General features: G+C 35.0%; 2 protein-coding genes across 2 annotated transcripts; both read right to left on the reverse strand.

Moving 5' to 3' along the window:
- Positions 1-290: 290 nt before the first annotated feature.
- LOC100814149 (coatomer subunit gamma) lies at positions 291-7,521 on the reverse strand. Its single transcript, XM_003522906.5, has 18 exons — positions 7,336-7,521; positions 6,779-6,876; positions 6,626-6,676; positions 6,422-6,535; positions 6,111-6,311; positions 5,936-6,037; positions 5,060-5,167; positions 4,751-4,981; positions 4,241-4,491; positions 3,960-4,131; positions 3,695-3,850; positions 3,544-3,594; positions 2,817-2,957; positions 2,550-2,747; positions 2,336-2,467; positions 2,080-2,253; positions 1,657-1,896; positions 291-809 (listed from the first exon to the last, which is right to left on the reverse strand). Exons 1-18 carry the CDS (start codon positions 7,379-7,381, stop codon positions 615-617), a joined length of 2,661 nt encoding a protein of 886 aa, XP_003522954.1. The 5' UTR covers positions 7,382-7,521; the 3' UTR covers positions 291-614.
- Positions 7,522-9,793: 2,272 nt separating this feature from the next.
- Positions 9,794-13,244, reverse strand: LOC100806299 (proline-rich receptor-like protein kinase PERK7). The gene is made up of 8 exons (XM_014774401.2): positions 12,567-13,244; positions 11,823-12,350; positions 11,579-11,665; positions 11,252-11,322; positions 11,085-11,161; positions 10,809-10,953; positions 10,460-10,621; positions 9,794-10,379 (listed from the first exon to the last, which is right to left on the reverse strand). The coding sequence occupies exons 1-8, from the start codon at positions 13,144-13,146 to the stop codon at positions 10,092-10,094; spliced, it is 1,938 nt and encodes a 645-aa protein (XP_014629887.1). The 5' UTR covers positions 13,147-13,244; the 3' UTR covers positions 9,794-10,091.
- Between the last annotated feature and the right edge of the window lie 1,910 nt (positions 13,245-15,154).

A 15,154-nucleotide genomic window follows, 5' to 3' on the forward strand; every position in this document is an offset into this window, starting at 1 on the left:
AAGGTAAAGCCAAAAGTCAAAGTAGTATATTGAAAGATTCGCTGGTCAAATTGAAGTTAAATTAGTATTTAGCATGATTTGCCAAATTAATCTCTAAAATTTATTAAATTTATGACATAATATGACTAAAGAAATCACATTTGGAAACCTTGAGCATAATTTCTATTATTTAAAAAGTAATGACTTCTATATGTTTTAAATGCTAAATCAAACAAAACCTTCTCTCGATAAAAAAAAAAAAAAAAAACTCGTCGTCATCATAATACAACAACGCGTAAATCTGGACCAGGTTAAGAAACATGTCTTCTGTACTTATCTATTGCTGTTCAACAAATATCCAATTCATTGAGGACACAAACATTGATTTAAGTTAAATCCCCAAAATTCATCTTACATTGACTACACCGAAAAATGAAGTATCATTCTGAGGAAGTGTACCGCAGTAAACCCGACGCGATACTTGCAGTATCGTTGCTAGTCTAACAAGAATGCAGTGAGTGAAGAAGGACAATTTTGAAATTCTTTACAAACGTCAACATCTATATGCCTGCTAAACTCCAATTTCATTAACCAAAAAAGGGGCCCAATTGAGTCAATATTTCTTGACTCATGGACTAGCCGCTTGCCACAATCTCATGAATGGTATCGCTGACAGTTTCGTCCTCAGATCTGACAGACAATTTCATTGCAATATCCTTTGGACCATCAAGTCCAAAAGACAACCGTACAAGCACCTTTATATTCCCTGTGAATACACCCGACAATAAGCATGTGTGTGATCTTGAATTGGGTGGAACCTCCTCTGTGCCCTGCACACAATCAGCAAATAAAAATTATAAAAAAGATGTCACCTTCCCAGATGATACCAGTAAATAACAGAAAAGCATACACCAAGGATAATATACTCTTTTCTTTTAGAATTTGTCAGGTGCTCATGGAGTGAGAAATGACTCATGGCGAGTCTACAAGCCAAGTGTCAACATGAGGTGAGATTCTAGTGTCATGGAGTAATAGAAGCACCTACGAATCACTCCTCATTTAGGTTCTCTGCACATACAACTGCGTCCTTATATACATGCACGGACGACCTTGAGGCTGGTGTTTGGCTATGTCACAAAGTTAGCTTTCAAATCTTTCTAATGAACAGGGGTGAGTGGCAATTAGGCTTCGTGTACGAACATTACATTCTTTATATCCACCAACTGTATTTCCATCTTTTATTAATCATTTACATAAAATCATCTATGAACACTCAACTTTCAGTTTATGCTTTGACTAAATCTTGTATAGAAAATGAATTTGTAACAGCATCTAACAAGTAATGCACAAAATTATCTATGAGCACTCCAACTTTCGGTTTAAGCTTTTGACTAAATATTGTATAGAAAATGAATTTGTAACAGCATCTAACAAGTAGAACAACCAAACTATAAAAATTGTGAGATCAACTTGCTTTCTCATAATCAGTTTAATTAAATTAGGCACTAATAGTGGTCAGTGGTGAGGGTTTAAGGCAGTTAACAGGAGGTCATAGGTTGAAATGTTTGTGTAAAACACTTTGTGCAACCTTTGTACGCAACACGTGCAATATACAAGTTAAATAAAATGATCTCAAAAGAGAGTTTATCAAAGCAGCAATTGACATCATCAGCTTACCTCACAAGGCTCCAAGCCAAGTAGGTTGATAACAGTATTTACAGCTTCAGCCAAACTCTCTCTAGGACCAAGACCATACTCATCCACACGCTCAAAATCAGGGCCCAAGCTTTCCCATGCATTCCTAAAATTAGACACCCCCACTTTCAACACATAATCTGCTGCAACAATCTCCAGATCCTCCAGCTGGTATTCATCTTCAACACCGTCATCTTCAGCCTCACCCGTGGTTGGGTCAACCTGAAGAAGATTCAGTTTATCTAGAGATGAGATTGCTACAAAAATATTATAGATTATTTTCCACAAATTCCCTAAATGAAAAAAATAAAAACAAGCTTCAAGCTTGAATTATAATATAAACATAATCATGATATCAAATAATAAAAAAACCAGAAAGCTTCACAAAAATAAAGAGGATAATACCTCTTTAATAATAAATTTCAGAACGTTAGAAAATTTTCCAACTGTTGGCACTCCCTCTGGCTTCTCAAATGCCACAAAAGTCTGTCCAGGTGAATCATAAGGAAGAGACCTGAGAGGCTTGGAGAACACCTCTGAGAATTCATCTGCATCTGAAGCATCCACAGTCACAATAACCTGTAATAGAGAAAAATAATTACAAAGACCTTGGAGTTGGATTATTTTATGAAAAATTTGAAGCATCTATAATATTCATTACATCTTCCAACAATTGCTCTGGTATCGTGTTTGTGCAGTTGTACTGGAACACAACATGCCTATCAAAAATGTGTTTAATGACATTAACTGCATATTCTGTCTCAGCTTCAGTGAGCTCCACAGGTGCTGAGGACTGGTAAAAAAAAATACATTTTAGATATAGAAAAGAACTACATAAAATATAGAATTGTCGGAGCAGAATCAAGTGAAAGAACCTTGAAAAGCTTCCCAAAGTTTGCACACTCTGGAATGGTTGAAAGCATCCTCTCATATGCATCTGCAGTTGATGGGGGACCACTTGGGGGAGCACCCAAACCAGTTGGCTTTTTACCAGGGGCTTTCTTTTCTGCAAGAGGCTGGAACTTGACCTCCTTAGGCACAGAGTTAATGTCAAAAGCTTCTTCTGAAGGCTCCTACATTCATATTAAACACATGAGATGATAAACTATTTGTAAGCAAGAAAGATGCAGAGGAAGACTCACATAATTTTTCAAACTAGTCTCCAGATTGACAAGTGGGACATCAAATGGCCCAAACAGGAAGTCCTTTACATCTTTATCAGTCTCAACAACTGAACCATCACCTCCAAGTGTGTTCAGGTAAAGTGTTGCCCTATCACGAACCTGCACAGAAATCAAAATACCAAATATGTATTAAAGAGGTTAATAATTTTAAAAATACCCAGAAGTGAAAAAACTACCCTTGGGGGGGTAAAATTGGAGCAGCAGTGGGGTGGACAGATTGATTTTATTGCAGAAACAGACTTTACCAGTATCAGCATGATACAGAACCATGGAACTGTCTTTCTAATTCCCACATATTCTTTCTCTCCCTCTCCAAGCAAGTCTAAAACCTCCCCTTTATTATTTCCCTCATATTCTATACTATGTCCACTGTTCTAACTGACTAAATGTTGAGTGTCGATACGGTAGACAATTTATTCAGGCTATTCTAACTAATTGCTGATATTTGGCCAAGTATCAAACAGGGGATGTCATTCATAGTTTTAAGTATTTAAAATCTTTTGATTTGTAGACAAACATGCATATATTTGAAAGATTTAAACAATTCAAAATTAAAATTTTACACTCACAGGTTCATGCAACTAATACTAAAGATGTACAAAAAAACCCACACAACTAATGCATCTCAAGCCACATTTTTATAGAAATGCCACATAATACATTAAAACACGGTAAAGAGATTCACCTCATCATCACTGTCAAAAAGGCATCGCCTTAGCAGAACAAATATGCGGGGCTGAAAGAGTAAAGTATGAGATTTTAAGTAGACACCAAATATCCCCAAAAATGTTATATAAATTTTAGAGAAAACCACTGCAAATATAATCAAGTAAAACCTTTAGCGCATCAACAGCAGCACCAAATTTTGCCAGTGTGCTCACAGCACTGGCCCTAACAATTGCATTCTCAAGATGTACTCTATTATAAATGTAACGGATATATTTGCTCGGGTCTGATGTTTTTGGTCCTTCAATTCCCAGGAAGTGAAGTATCTACAGTACAAGGGGAACAAAATCGTTAACAACCAAGATGTAGAATTCCAGACAAAAGAAATGCACAAACAGTGAATAATGAAGCACAAGCACAAGTCGGAAGTAATACCTGTGTGGACAAATAAGTGAACTCACAATCTTCTATGAACTCACAAAGATGAAGCAACCCAGCTTCCTTTGCATTAGGGATATCTCTAATGAGAATCACAATTGAATCTACAATTGCCTTCTTGTAATCAAAACCACCTTCCTCCCTAAGAATATTACTCAGGAAATTCATCCTGAAAATAATAGCAGAATACAAACCATCAGCATAAAACATTCCTTTAGGAAATAAATATGCAACATAAGGCGTATGGGGAGTCAAAAACTATATTCAGGGACACATACAGAGATCGATATTTTAAAGGAAACTTCAGGCACAATGATCTTATTGCTTCAACAACAACAATTTTGAACTCATCAGCAATATCAGACATGAAATTTGTGATCTGCTTCATAAGACGATCCACACTAGATTCATTTCCTGTTTTCAAAAGTGTAGTAATAGCGAGGGTAGCAATGCTTCTGTTCTGGTCAGAGATTAAACTTTCCATATCAATGTTGCAGTTGGTGACTGCCATTGGATGCGTCATTGCCACCTGTCAAGTTTCAAGACACACTTAATGATTAAAAACCGTGACATGTTTGACCATGGCAAATCTCATTAGAATATTTAGGGAACAGCGAAAGTCTTGATTTTCTATCAACTCCAAATCTTAGAAGGAAAAAATCAAAATACTCATTCCAATGGCAGCGAGGTGTGAGACTTGAGAGGCATGTCAAATATTCTTTATTTCACATTCTACGACAGCATAAAAATTACTTTAGTGATATTTGAGTAATTAAAGCCTGACTTACCTTGTTCAAGGTGCGGACAGCAGCAAATCTCAAGACTGGCTTAGTCGAACTTAAGAATAGCTGAAGAACAGTAATCGCTGGAGTTAATTCTCGGCTTGTTACACCATTGAGCTCTGTTATTGCCCTGGCAGCTTCAAAAATCACCATGTCTGACTTGTGGCGAAGGCAACTCTCAAGATAATCATAGAAGGGGCGTTCCCCTGACTGTGTATGGCCTGATTCATGAATAACCTACATATATGATGGAAGATACAGATTAAGAAAATAAATATCATTCCAGTAATAAAGCACACATGAAAGGAAACACACCTGACTTGTGTAACGGATCAAAAGGCACTGCGCTAAAGGTGAGCGAACAGTTCCCCTGGTCAAGCTGGTAACCAGCTTGCTAACTGCTAGCCGGTCATTCTGTCGTATCTGGAATGGGTCAAATCACCATGTACCACTAACTCTCTTTAGAATTTATACTTGTGTTTTGTATGATAAGGAAAGTAGGCTTCCAAGAAGGCAAACATAAAATGACGTGCAGTAAGAAGTTTATAAGATGGCTTTAAAGGAATAGAGATTAATGCATATAATTCTCCATCATAGTCCGGCTTGAACTGTAACTCTACAAGATAATTACATTAGACATGTAAAGAGTTGGATGGTGCCAAAATTTACAGCAGTATACAATCAATGCAGGTAACTTTCCACTTATTTACCAACATGAGGTTCAATGCATCCAAAACTTAGCTAACTTCAACAACAATGCAATACAGAGATCTGAACAAATACTCTACCTTGAAAACTTTTCATTATACTAAAAGAAACGCCACTTATAAATTGATGCTGAAGTTGAAGCTAGAAGTATAACTATGAGTTAAATTCAAGAAGTTTAGCTTTCTCTTTGTATAGTCAAATTCAACACCCACATAAACTCAAATAGAAGTCATACTCTGAAAGAAAAGTACTTAATTGGTGGAAGTTGTAATAGGAAAGAATGAAGACATCTTCATTTATGATGCTTGGCTGTGATAAGCCATTAAGTGTAGTGACCATTCAAGAAAATGCACTGGCAGTACAAAGATACAAGCCAGCACACAAACTTTGATACACTAAATGACCCTAGAATGATGACAAAGTTTTGAGGTGCTTTAATACACCAAAAACCCTGTACAGAACCAAATAATTTTGGAAGCATACCTGATGCAGCAAACCCAGTGCATGAAATTGTACAAGGGCTGCTCTTGATTGAACAGCTTCCTGAACCTCATTGCTCCATCTTTTTACAATTTCAGGATTTGTCTGTAATAAGCAATCAGCGTAATGAATATGAGGATATATACAGATTACAAAAGGAAATTAGTATGACTATTACCTGGAGTAGATGAATGCCACTAACTAGAGCAGCACTTGCAACAACTGGATTTTTATCTACAATGGCTTGTTTTAAATACCTCTCAATTTGTGAAAGGAGGGTTCCGTCAGTGATACGACACAGCACTCGAATGGCATTTGCTCGGTACATATCAATCTTGCTGTTCATATCCTTCATGAGAGAGCTTGTGACGATGATAACCTATTTAAAAATTAAAGAGATAGAATATTTATAATCCAAGTTAGTAATAAAGATCACATACCATACGCATGAATCTAAAATAAAAGAAAAGTTGCATAAGAAAATGAAACCTCATCTGCAGAGGGAGAGATCTCCTTTATCATCAGGTAGACCATTCTCCTTAATCCCGTATCTTTAGACTGGAAAAGCTTAGTCACAGCAAAGAAAACTTCTGTGGCTTCAACCTAGCAAAAATAAAATTACCCAAAAAGGAATTAATAGGTGTCTCTAAGACAATTCCACAAATAAGCACGGTGATGGATATCATTCTATACCTTTGTAAACGTCTCTCCCTGATTCAGTAGGTATAGGAGTTTTGTAATAACCTGGAAACAAGATAACAAAACAAGCAGCACAAGAATTCAACCACTGAATCATTTACAGAAACTAGATGAAAACACACACATCCTCTCATTGACGACACAAACCTGTGAACATCTCCTAGCATCTAGTTGAGGGTCATTAAAAACCCTGGCCTCCTGAAGAACAGACCCCTTTTCAATTCCAAGAAAGGGGGAATAGTCAGCTGCTCGACAACCAAAATCACATTCACATCACAATTAGTATCGTAACATACAATGAATTCGCAATTATATCAATACTAATAGGTATTACCCTGACTCGGGACCAAAGAAAAAAGAAAATCGCAACAAAGAGCTAAAAAAATCTAGCACTATCAAGTAACCACCGGAAACTTATTCCACGATCAGCATTGCGAATGATCAATTCAAGTATTCACAAACGAAAAGGAATAAAACGAGAGAGAGAGAGTAAGGGAAGTCGGAGGGGAGGAACATAAGATCCAATACAAGGACGTTGAGAATTGAGATATCTAACTAGGCGAACCCTACTGTAGCATTCGGAAATGGAAATGAAACGCGGATCTGAAAGCGAAAGAGATTGATCCGGCAACGGAGAGAAACAAAAATGCAAAGCGCGAATGAGAGAGAAAGCGGATCGAATTACGAAAGGAGAAGAAGTGCACCTTCGTCGTCGCGGTCATCGTCTTTCTTCACAAGCGGCTGAGCCATCACCAATCACTGGTGAGAATCTCTGAGAAGTGAGATGAGATCTCTGTTCAAGTTTATAAATGAATCAGCGCTGAAGAAGGAAAATGCTGCTCGCTCTTTAAACGCACGAGTTGCTAATGCTTTCTACTCTTATAGGATGCAGATCCAGTTACATTTTTCAGCCTCCGATTAAAATTCAAATTTAATCACAATTAATTTAAGTTTTCTTTACGCTCTCTTTCAATATAATCATAATCGTTGAAAGGAATGTGTAAATATGTTTTTATACTTTTTAATTTCGTGTTACATCTTATTCAATCAGTGTATTTTCGCTAATAATGGCTTATATAATGATAATATTTTTGGTAGTTATGTAAAGGTAATTTATAATTTAAGTTTAAAATTGTTCACATTAGTAATTATTATAATTAAATTAAAAATCAAATCTTAGAAATAGTATTTGAAAAAAAATCTACATTTGGTTAATCATGCACCCACTCTTTAAAAATCCAATCCCTTCTATTTATAAAAAGTATGAAATTTCCTTTTTAATTTTGTTTCGTTACATGGAAGTCCTTTCATTACAACCGACACAAAAAAAAATATTTTTTTACTTAAAACTTCTACTAATTATTCCCCTCATTTATATTTTTAACTTTAATTTTCTAATCTTGTAAATATATCTGATTTTCTATAAAATTTTTAAATTAATCAAAATTATTTTTTTATAAATTATAAAAATGCATATTTTATCACATCACATGTAACAATGTTGAATATTAATTAAAAAGAACATATCCACATAATATTTATCATTTTTTATTTATTTATCTATAAATTCAATTAAATTTTAAATTGATTGTTTAAGTTCTAACAAAATTATTTGAATAATATATATTTGATTTAATTTATATATGTTGTAGTATTAATAAATTTTAATTTTATTAAAATCATTTAGTGCATTTCAGGTTATATATATATATATAAACGAACTTGTTGATGAAAAATCTTGCATATCACATTATTTGATAGTTTTTATTTAATTTTAATTTTTAAGTAAGGTCGACTTATTTGATTAAATAAAATATAGCTTAAAATAAATATAAGGCAACCATCCCAATAACTCGGTTAAAAATGATCTTAAGTACGTATACTTTAACAAAAAAAAATGTAAGAATTTTTTTATTGAAAAAAATAATTAAATAAGTCACTCAAATACAAGTACAAGTATAGTTTATTAAGATATTGGTTTGATTAATGCTTAAATAATTTTATCCTAAAGATGTTCATAACTCGGTCCATCCCCCCATCTTATCCAACTCAAAGAGACTTTTGACGGATTTGGATCCAAGAAATTATATTTGATAGATTTTGACAAACTAGGGTTAACTTCAAGTACGTCCCATAACCCGTTATCATGTTATATATTATTTTTAAAAAAAAATACATTTTTAAAATAATTATATATTAATAATACAACTTTTTGACTTTTTAGAGAGATTTTTTTCACTTAATAAACAATATTTTGTTTAAAATGATGTTGTATTTATATTAATATCACTTGTCTTAAAACATATATTATAAAATATATCTTAACTGCATTTTTTTAATTTACATGTTAGTTATATATAATGTTAACATTACCATATTATGTCAACAAGTTGGATTCATCACATCTTATCTCAAATATTATTGGGTCTTGATTAAGTTGAATTTAAGTTTACAAAATTGATCCAAACAAAATTTCAGGTTGGTTAAAGAGATAAATTAATCTGTCCCACCAACACCGATCCCTACCTACAAAAGAATATTCAAATGCTTCGTCTTTCAACAAATAATACAAAAGTATAGTGAAAATTATTAATTGTTACAACGTTCAAATTATCAAGGACGGATTGAAGAGTTTCAACTAATTGTAACAAACATTTTTCACCTTTCTATAAAAGCTCAGAAGAACAAATGCAGAACGCCAAGTGAAGTAACACAATTTTTAAGAGCTTTCTAAATATTCTCGAGACATTCCTTTAGTGGATAAACTATTAAAGTTTTCATTTGTCATCTAAGACGATAGGCTTGTAATTTCTATTAAAATTATGTTTTTTTTTAGAGATTAAACTTACGTTTCTATTAATAGTTTTCAATAGAATAGGTTTCAATATAATTAATTAATTGCTCTCCAATAATATTTGTATTTCATTTGAGTTGCTCGATAGATCAAGTATCAATTAGAATAACGTTAATCCTCGGAGTTGCTCATATCCTTTTAAAAAAATTGATTCTTCCTGATCATATATATTTTTAGCTTCCTTTACTCTAAACTTTTTGGTGACAAAGAATCAAATATTTTCCACGAATCTGTTTGTTACTTCCTATAAACTAATCATCGCAACTTTCAATGAAGAAACACGAAAGAGACTGTTCATATATGCACCTCCAACTTCTTCATCTTTTATTATACACAAAATGCAAGTCGAAATCCCCGAAAGACTTACACAGGAGGAGCTTCCTCTAATTGGAATTTTATGTTACAACAGATATCCCTTCCACTGTGCAATGTTGACAACCTACACAATCAATTAATCACAAAAAGTCATAAAAGAATGGTAATTTCTTTCTCTGCAGCAACAACCATGCATGGCCTTGATTAAAAACATGTGGCTAGATCAGCTGTTACTAGTAGTAATTTCTTCTTCTTCACACATACACATGCATGCATGCAATTTCAATTTTCTCAAGGAGTGTGCATCCGGCCTCCTCCTGTGGTCCTCCTGGCATATTCAGCAGATGATTGTTCACTGCTTGAGCTGGAAGGGTTAAGGCCATACTCACTGGTTCCACCATACTCACTGCTTCCCACGCCACTATCTAATGCTAGTTTCCTGAATCTCATCATGTCAGCACCGTATGCCTCCGCACCATACTCCCTGCTCGCGCTGCTGAACATTGAACTTTGTCCAGGTTTCACTCCCTCATGATTAAGGGCATCTAGTGACACATCACCCTCCAGTACTCGTACAATCTATCATCATATTCAAATTAATTAATGTAATAACTAATTATCACCACATGCTTATGATAATACAGTAATATATTAATTACCTGACTCATTCTTGGGCGCCTCTTTGCTGAGTGCCTAACGCTAAAAGCAGCACAAGCCACCATAGAAGCCATTTGCTGCTTGTCGTAATTATCCTCTAAACGTGGATCCACTAGTCCTTCAAAAGTTCCATTTTCCATTGCCTTTGTACAAAGTGGTCTTGCCTGTTCATATAGAACAAGTACACGATACATATTATATTATATCTTTTCATTATATATGTATGAAAGTGACAACATATATATAGATGGGATGGATTAATTTAGTAATTAGTGTGGGAAACTTTCATAAAATGAAGGAATGTTCAAATTAAACATGGAAAGTTTTGGGGAAATCAATCAATATACGTACCCAGTCGACCAAAGTATCTTCATATTCCCCAGTGTTGTTCACAGGGCGCCTACCAGTTATGAGCTCCAAAAGCATAATACCGAACGAGAACACATCAGATTTGTCAGTTAGCTTACCACTTGATGCATACTCTGGAGCCATATAACTGAGTTTTATAGACAAAGTGATTAGACTAAATTGACATTATTTCATTACTTCAAAGTTGAAATAAAAATGCATACATACACATAAAACAACACGCGCAAGTATATATAGGTTGGTTTACAGGTTTCTTACCCGAATGTTCCCATTACACGAGTAGAAACATGAGTGTTAGTGTCTTGACTAATCTTTGCCAACCCAAAATCTGCCACCTGAATGGATAGAATTTTTTTTTTAATTAAGTACCAGACGAATCAGGGGGCCACTTTGGCTTAGATATGAAATTCGATATATATACGTACTTTGGCTTCGAAGTTGTTCTCAAGTAGAATGTTCGCACCCTTTATGTCTCGGTGAATGATACGAGGGTGACCTAGTTAATGTTTAAGATCATAAAATGTTATTAATGTTCACTTCATCATTAATCAACATATTAAAGCAGTGTTATCAAATTCAGCTCGGATAATCCTGATTGACCCAGAACTGGCCACCTAACCAGTCCAAGCCACTAAAATAGATCAGTCATGCAACAAAACTGGTTTGACCCGGTGTCACCCAACATTGTATTAATTAAAGAAAAAAAAGATGTTTGTACTGATTATTTGTGAGAAGCTAAGCAGGTCACTCACAATCCTCATGTAAATAAGCAAGTCCTTTGGCCGATCCAATCGCAATTTTGAGCCTGGTATTCCAATCCATGACAGGTCGGCCCTTTCCTGAAAAGAAAAAAATGTAACAGATTTTCATCATAGATACATATAAATAAAACTGGTGCAATTAATTAAGGTTAAGACGTACACAAATTCTAGTAATTAAGTAAAGGGCTAACTGATTTGCATATATATATATATATAATTTGAAGAAAGAGCGAACCATGAAGATGGAATTCAAGGGTCCCTTTAGGCACAAACTCATAAACCAGAAGTTTTTTGCTTTCTGACATGCAATAGCCAACAAGTGACACAAGATGGCGATGATGGACACGGCTAATAATATCAACCTCAGCTTGGAATTCTCTGTCACCTTGTCCCCCGGTGGACTTGAGGCTCTTCACTGCAATTTCCTTACCATTGGGTAGAACACCTTTGTGCACATATCCGAACCCACCTTGACCGAGCAAGTTGCGTTGGCTAAACCCTCCGGTGGCAGCTGAGAGCTCGTCATAAGTGAAGGAGCTTTGGTTGAATCCAAGGGCCACTGTAGGGTGTGGAGGTGGCAAAACGGGACCGTGGGAACCCGAGAAACTGGAGTTGCTCATGTCACTACTAATCATCTGGGGAGGTTGGGGTGCTGCTCCCCAACCTGCTCCTGGAGGTGGAGGAATATTCAGAACGTGCTCGCCGTTGTTATTGTACCCATACTGATTTTGACCTCCCCTTGGTCTTTTATAATATCCATCATCTGCATGTAGCCATTCATCCACCAGCATGCTGTAAGTCATCTTTTTTCATCATTAATTATAGTAGATAGATTTCTCATTCATCATTTACCCATATTTACTTAATAAGAATAATGAATTTTCTATTTCTACATTTAATAATGGGTTAAATAACACACTTGCTTATTTAAAAGAGTGTATGGTAGAGTTAATATATTTATATATAAATGCATATATACCTGAAGGTTGATTAGCGTAGTAACTAACGGAAGGCTGAGATCTCTTCTTCCTTCTTGAACACGCACAAACGACTACGAGAAGGAGAAGGAGCAAAATGCCAGCTCCAGCTGCAATTCCTATTATAACTGGCATGCTCAATGAATGGCTTTCACTGTCTTTCAATCCATCCGAGGAACCTGATGATGACGACTTGGGTGGAGACAACCGGTGGTTCGGAGGCGGAGGAGGAGAAAACTCATGTCTTGAATGTGGCGGAGGCGGTGGCGACCGGTGGCTGCCTGAATCCTTATCAGGAGGTGGCGGCGGTGGTGGAGATGGGGGGGAGGAGGATGAGTCAGATGGCGGAGGCGGGGATTTCTGATCATTTGATGACGGCGGTGGCGGGGACGGAGGAGGCGAAGATGATGGTGGTGGGGATGATGGCGGGGGGGACGATGGTGGCGGCGACGAATTATCCTGAGATGATGGTGGGGGCGATGAACTATCTTGGGATGGTGGAGGAGATGATGGCGGGGATTGGGATGAAGATGAATCAGGTGAAGGTGGTGTTGGGGAATCCTTATCGGAATTTGAAGCCATTTAGATGTCTTAATTCTTCTCCAACAAAAGTTATTAAAGTTAAAGACCCGGAGAATTAAGCCTGACCCCGCTCCCTCAAATAATTACCCTGCTAGGTGCCAAACCTGCAAAAAAACAAAGTATATCCTGTGTTGTTGTACATGTTTTGATTTTGAACATACGATTGATATTTTGCATGCATGGCGTTTTGAAAGAGAATGTTACCTGAGAGCAAAGGACAGGAGGATTCACAAAAGAAAGAGAGAAGCATGACGAATAGTTATGCATGGCAATAGGGAACCGAGAAATCGTGTTTTCTTTCCATGTCACCTAGCTAGCTCCTACATTGCAGCTAGCGGATTTTTCACAATATTAATTTTATTCCTATTTTTAACTTAACTGTCCATGGTTTTAATTTTTCTACTTACAGACTTACAGTTAAACCAAAACTTGACAATCTTTGATCAATCACGCGTTGTCAATGTTCTGGATTCTGTTTCTCGCAACCAATTCAAATTGTGTCTCGGATTTGCTTGACGAGGGAAATGTGACCCATTATGCCATTGCAAAAGGTTCAAATTAAATCGATAATGGTTCAACGTGAATGTCTGGCATGATGATGATGATCACTCGTGTTAGACGATTATCACTTGCGATAAACTCTTTGACAAACATTAAATTAATAGTATAACGTATTATATTAACATTTAGTGTATGGATAAATGACTTTTAAAGATGATTCAATTAAGTTTAATTAATTTTTGTATCTATTTTTTTTTTAATTTGATCCTTTATTATTAAAAAAAATTAATTAAGTCATGAAATTTTTAAATATGATTCAACTAGGATTTTTTTATTTTTAAAAGATTCAATTAAATTTTTTATTTTTTTAAAAATGAATTTAATTTGATCCCTATTTGTCTTCAATGTTCTAAAATTTTAAAAATAAGATCAAAATTATTTTAAATAGGACTAAATTGAATATGTTTTTTAAAAACATAAAGAACTTAATTGAATATTTTAAAAAAGAATGACCAAATTAAACCATTTTTTAAAAATACATTCGAAAACTAAAAAAGTAATTGAACATGTTATTGTTAGTGAGTGTAAAGATTTGTCTGTCGGGATAAAGTCTGATGGTATTGTTGCATTTCTGGCAGCAAGCGCGGAGTTGCAGAATCGCACGGACTTTATTTAAATAATAAATATTGCCAAATTTTCCATCGAATTATGTTTGGCATTAATCTTGTGCTCTCCTCTAAGAAGCAATCCTGAAAAACCTGGGCAGAGTAATAAAGAATCTGGAAGTACTTGTAGCATGTTTTGCCTGGCTTGAGTGTGTACTCCTCATCCTAAAATTGAACCGTTTGATTATTTTTAATGTATCTCAAATTTGTAAACTACTCGTGATTCCACCAAGGTGACTCGGAATTGACGTAGAAGTAGATTCTCCATGAAGCAGTTTTCAATTATTGGAGCCTCGCCACTCGCAATCTTTCAACGTGTTCAAATTTCAGAGTTCTCTTTTGATGGAGTATATTTTTTTGGATTCTTGTTGGTTTGAGCCGTTAATTTTCAGATTTTATTTCTCGAAAATCCGATAAATCATACTAAAATAAACTCACTTGAATTAATACTAAGAGTGAGTTTATCTAACTCGGTCTTTAAATTAAACATAGATTAACAAGCAACTATGCATATCCTTTCTTCTCCAAGGGACTTTTTTTTTTTGGAAAAAGATAAACTTAGGCATCAAAGTGGTGAATAATATCTATGAGACCTGGTCGTATTGACTTTTGTTGTTGTCGTCATCTTTTTCTTTAAATAGTATCAAGTGTTCGGTTTAACTCTAATACCAAACTATAAATGCAATATCGCAAGAAGAAGAATTGAATTATGATTTAAAATTTTTTTAAAGTGTTTTTGTAATTAAACAAAGTTTTCTTCTAAAAGAAAAAACTCCATAAAAACAGATAACAAATTTTCAAAAAACACGGTCAAACATAAAAAATTATATAATCAGTGTTAT

Source organism: Glycine max, chromosome 4 (assembly GCF_000004515.6).
Source record: "Glycine max cultivar Williams 82 chromosome 4, Glycine_max_v4.0, whole genome shotgun sequence".
Taxonomy (NCBI): domain Eukaryota; kingdom Viridiplantae; phylum Streptophyta; class Magnoliopsida; order Fabales; family Fabaceae; genus Glycine; species Glycine max.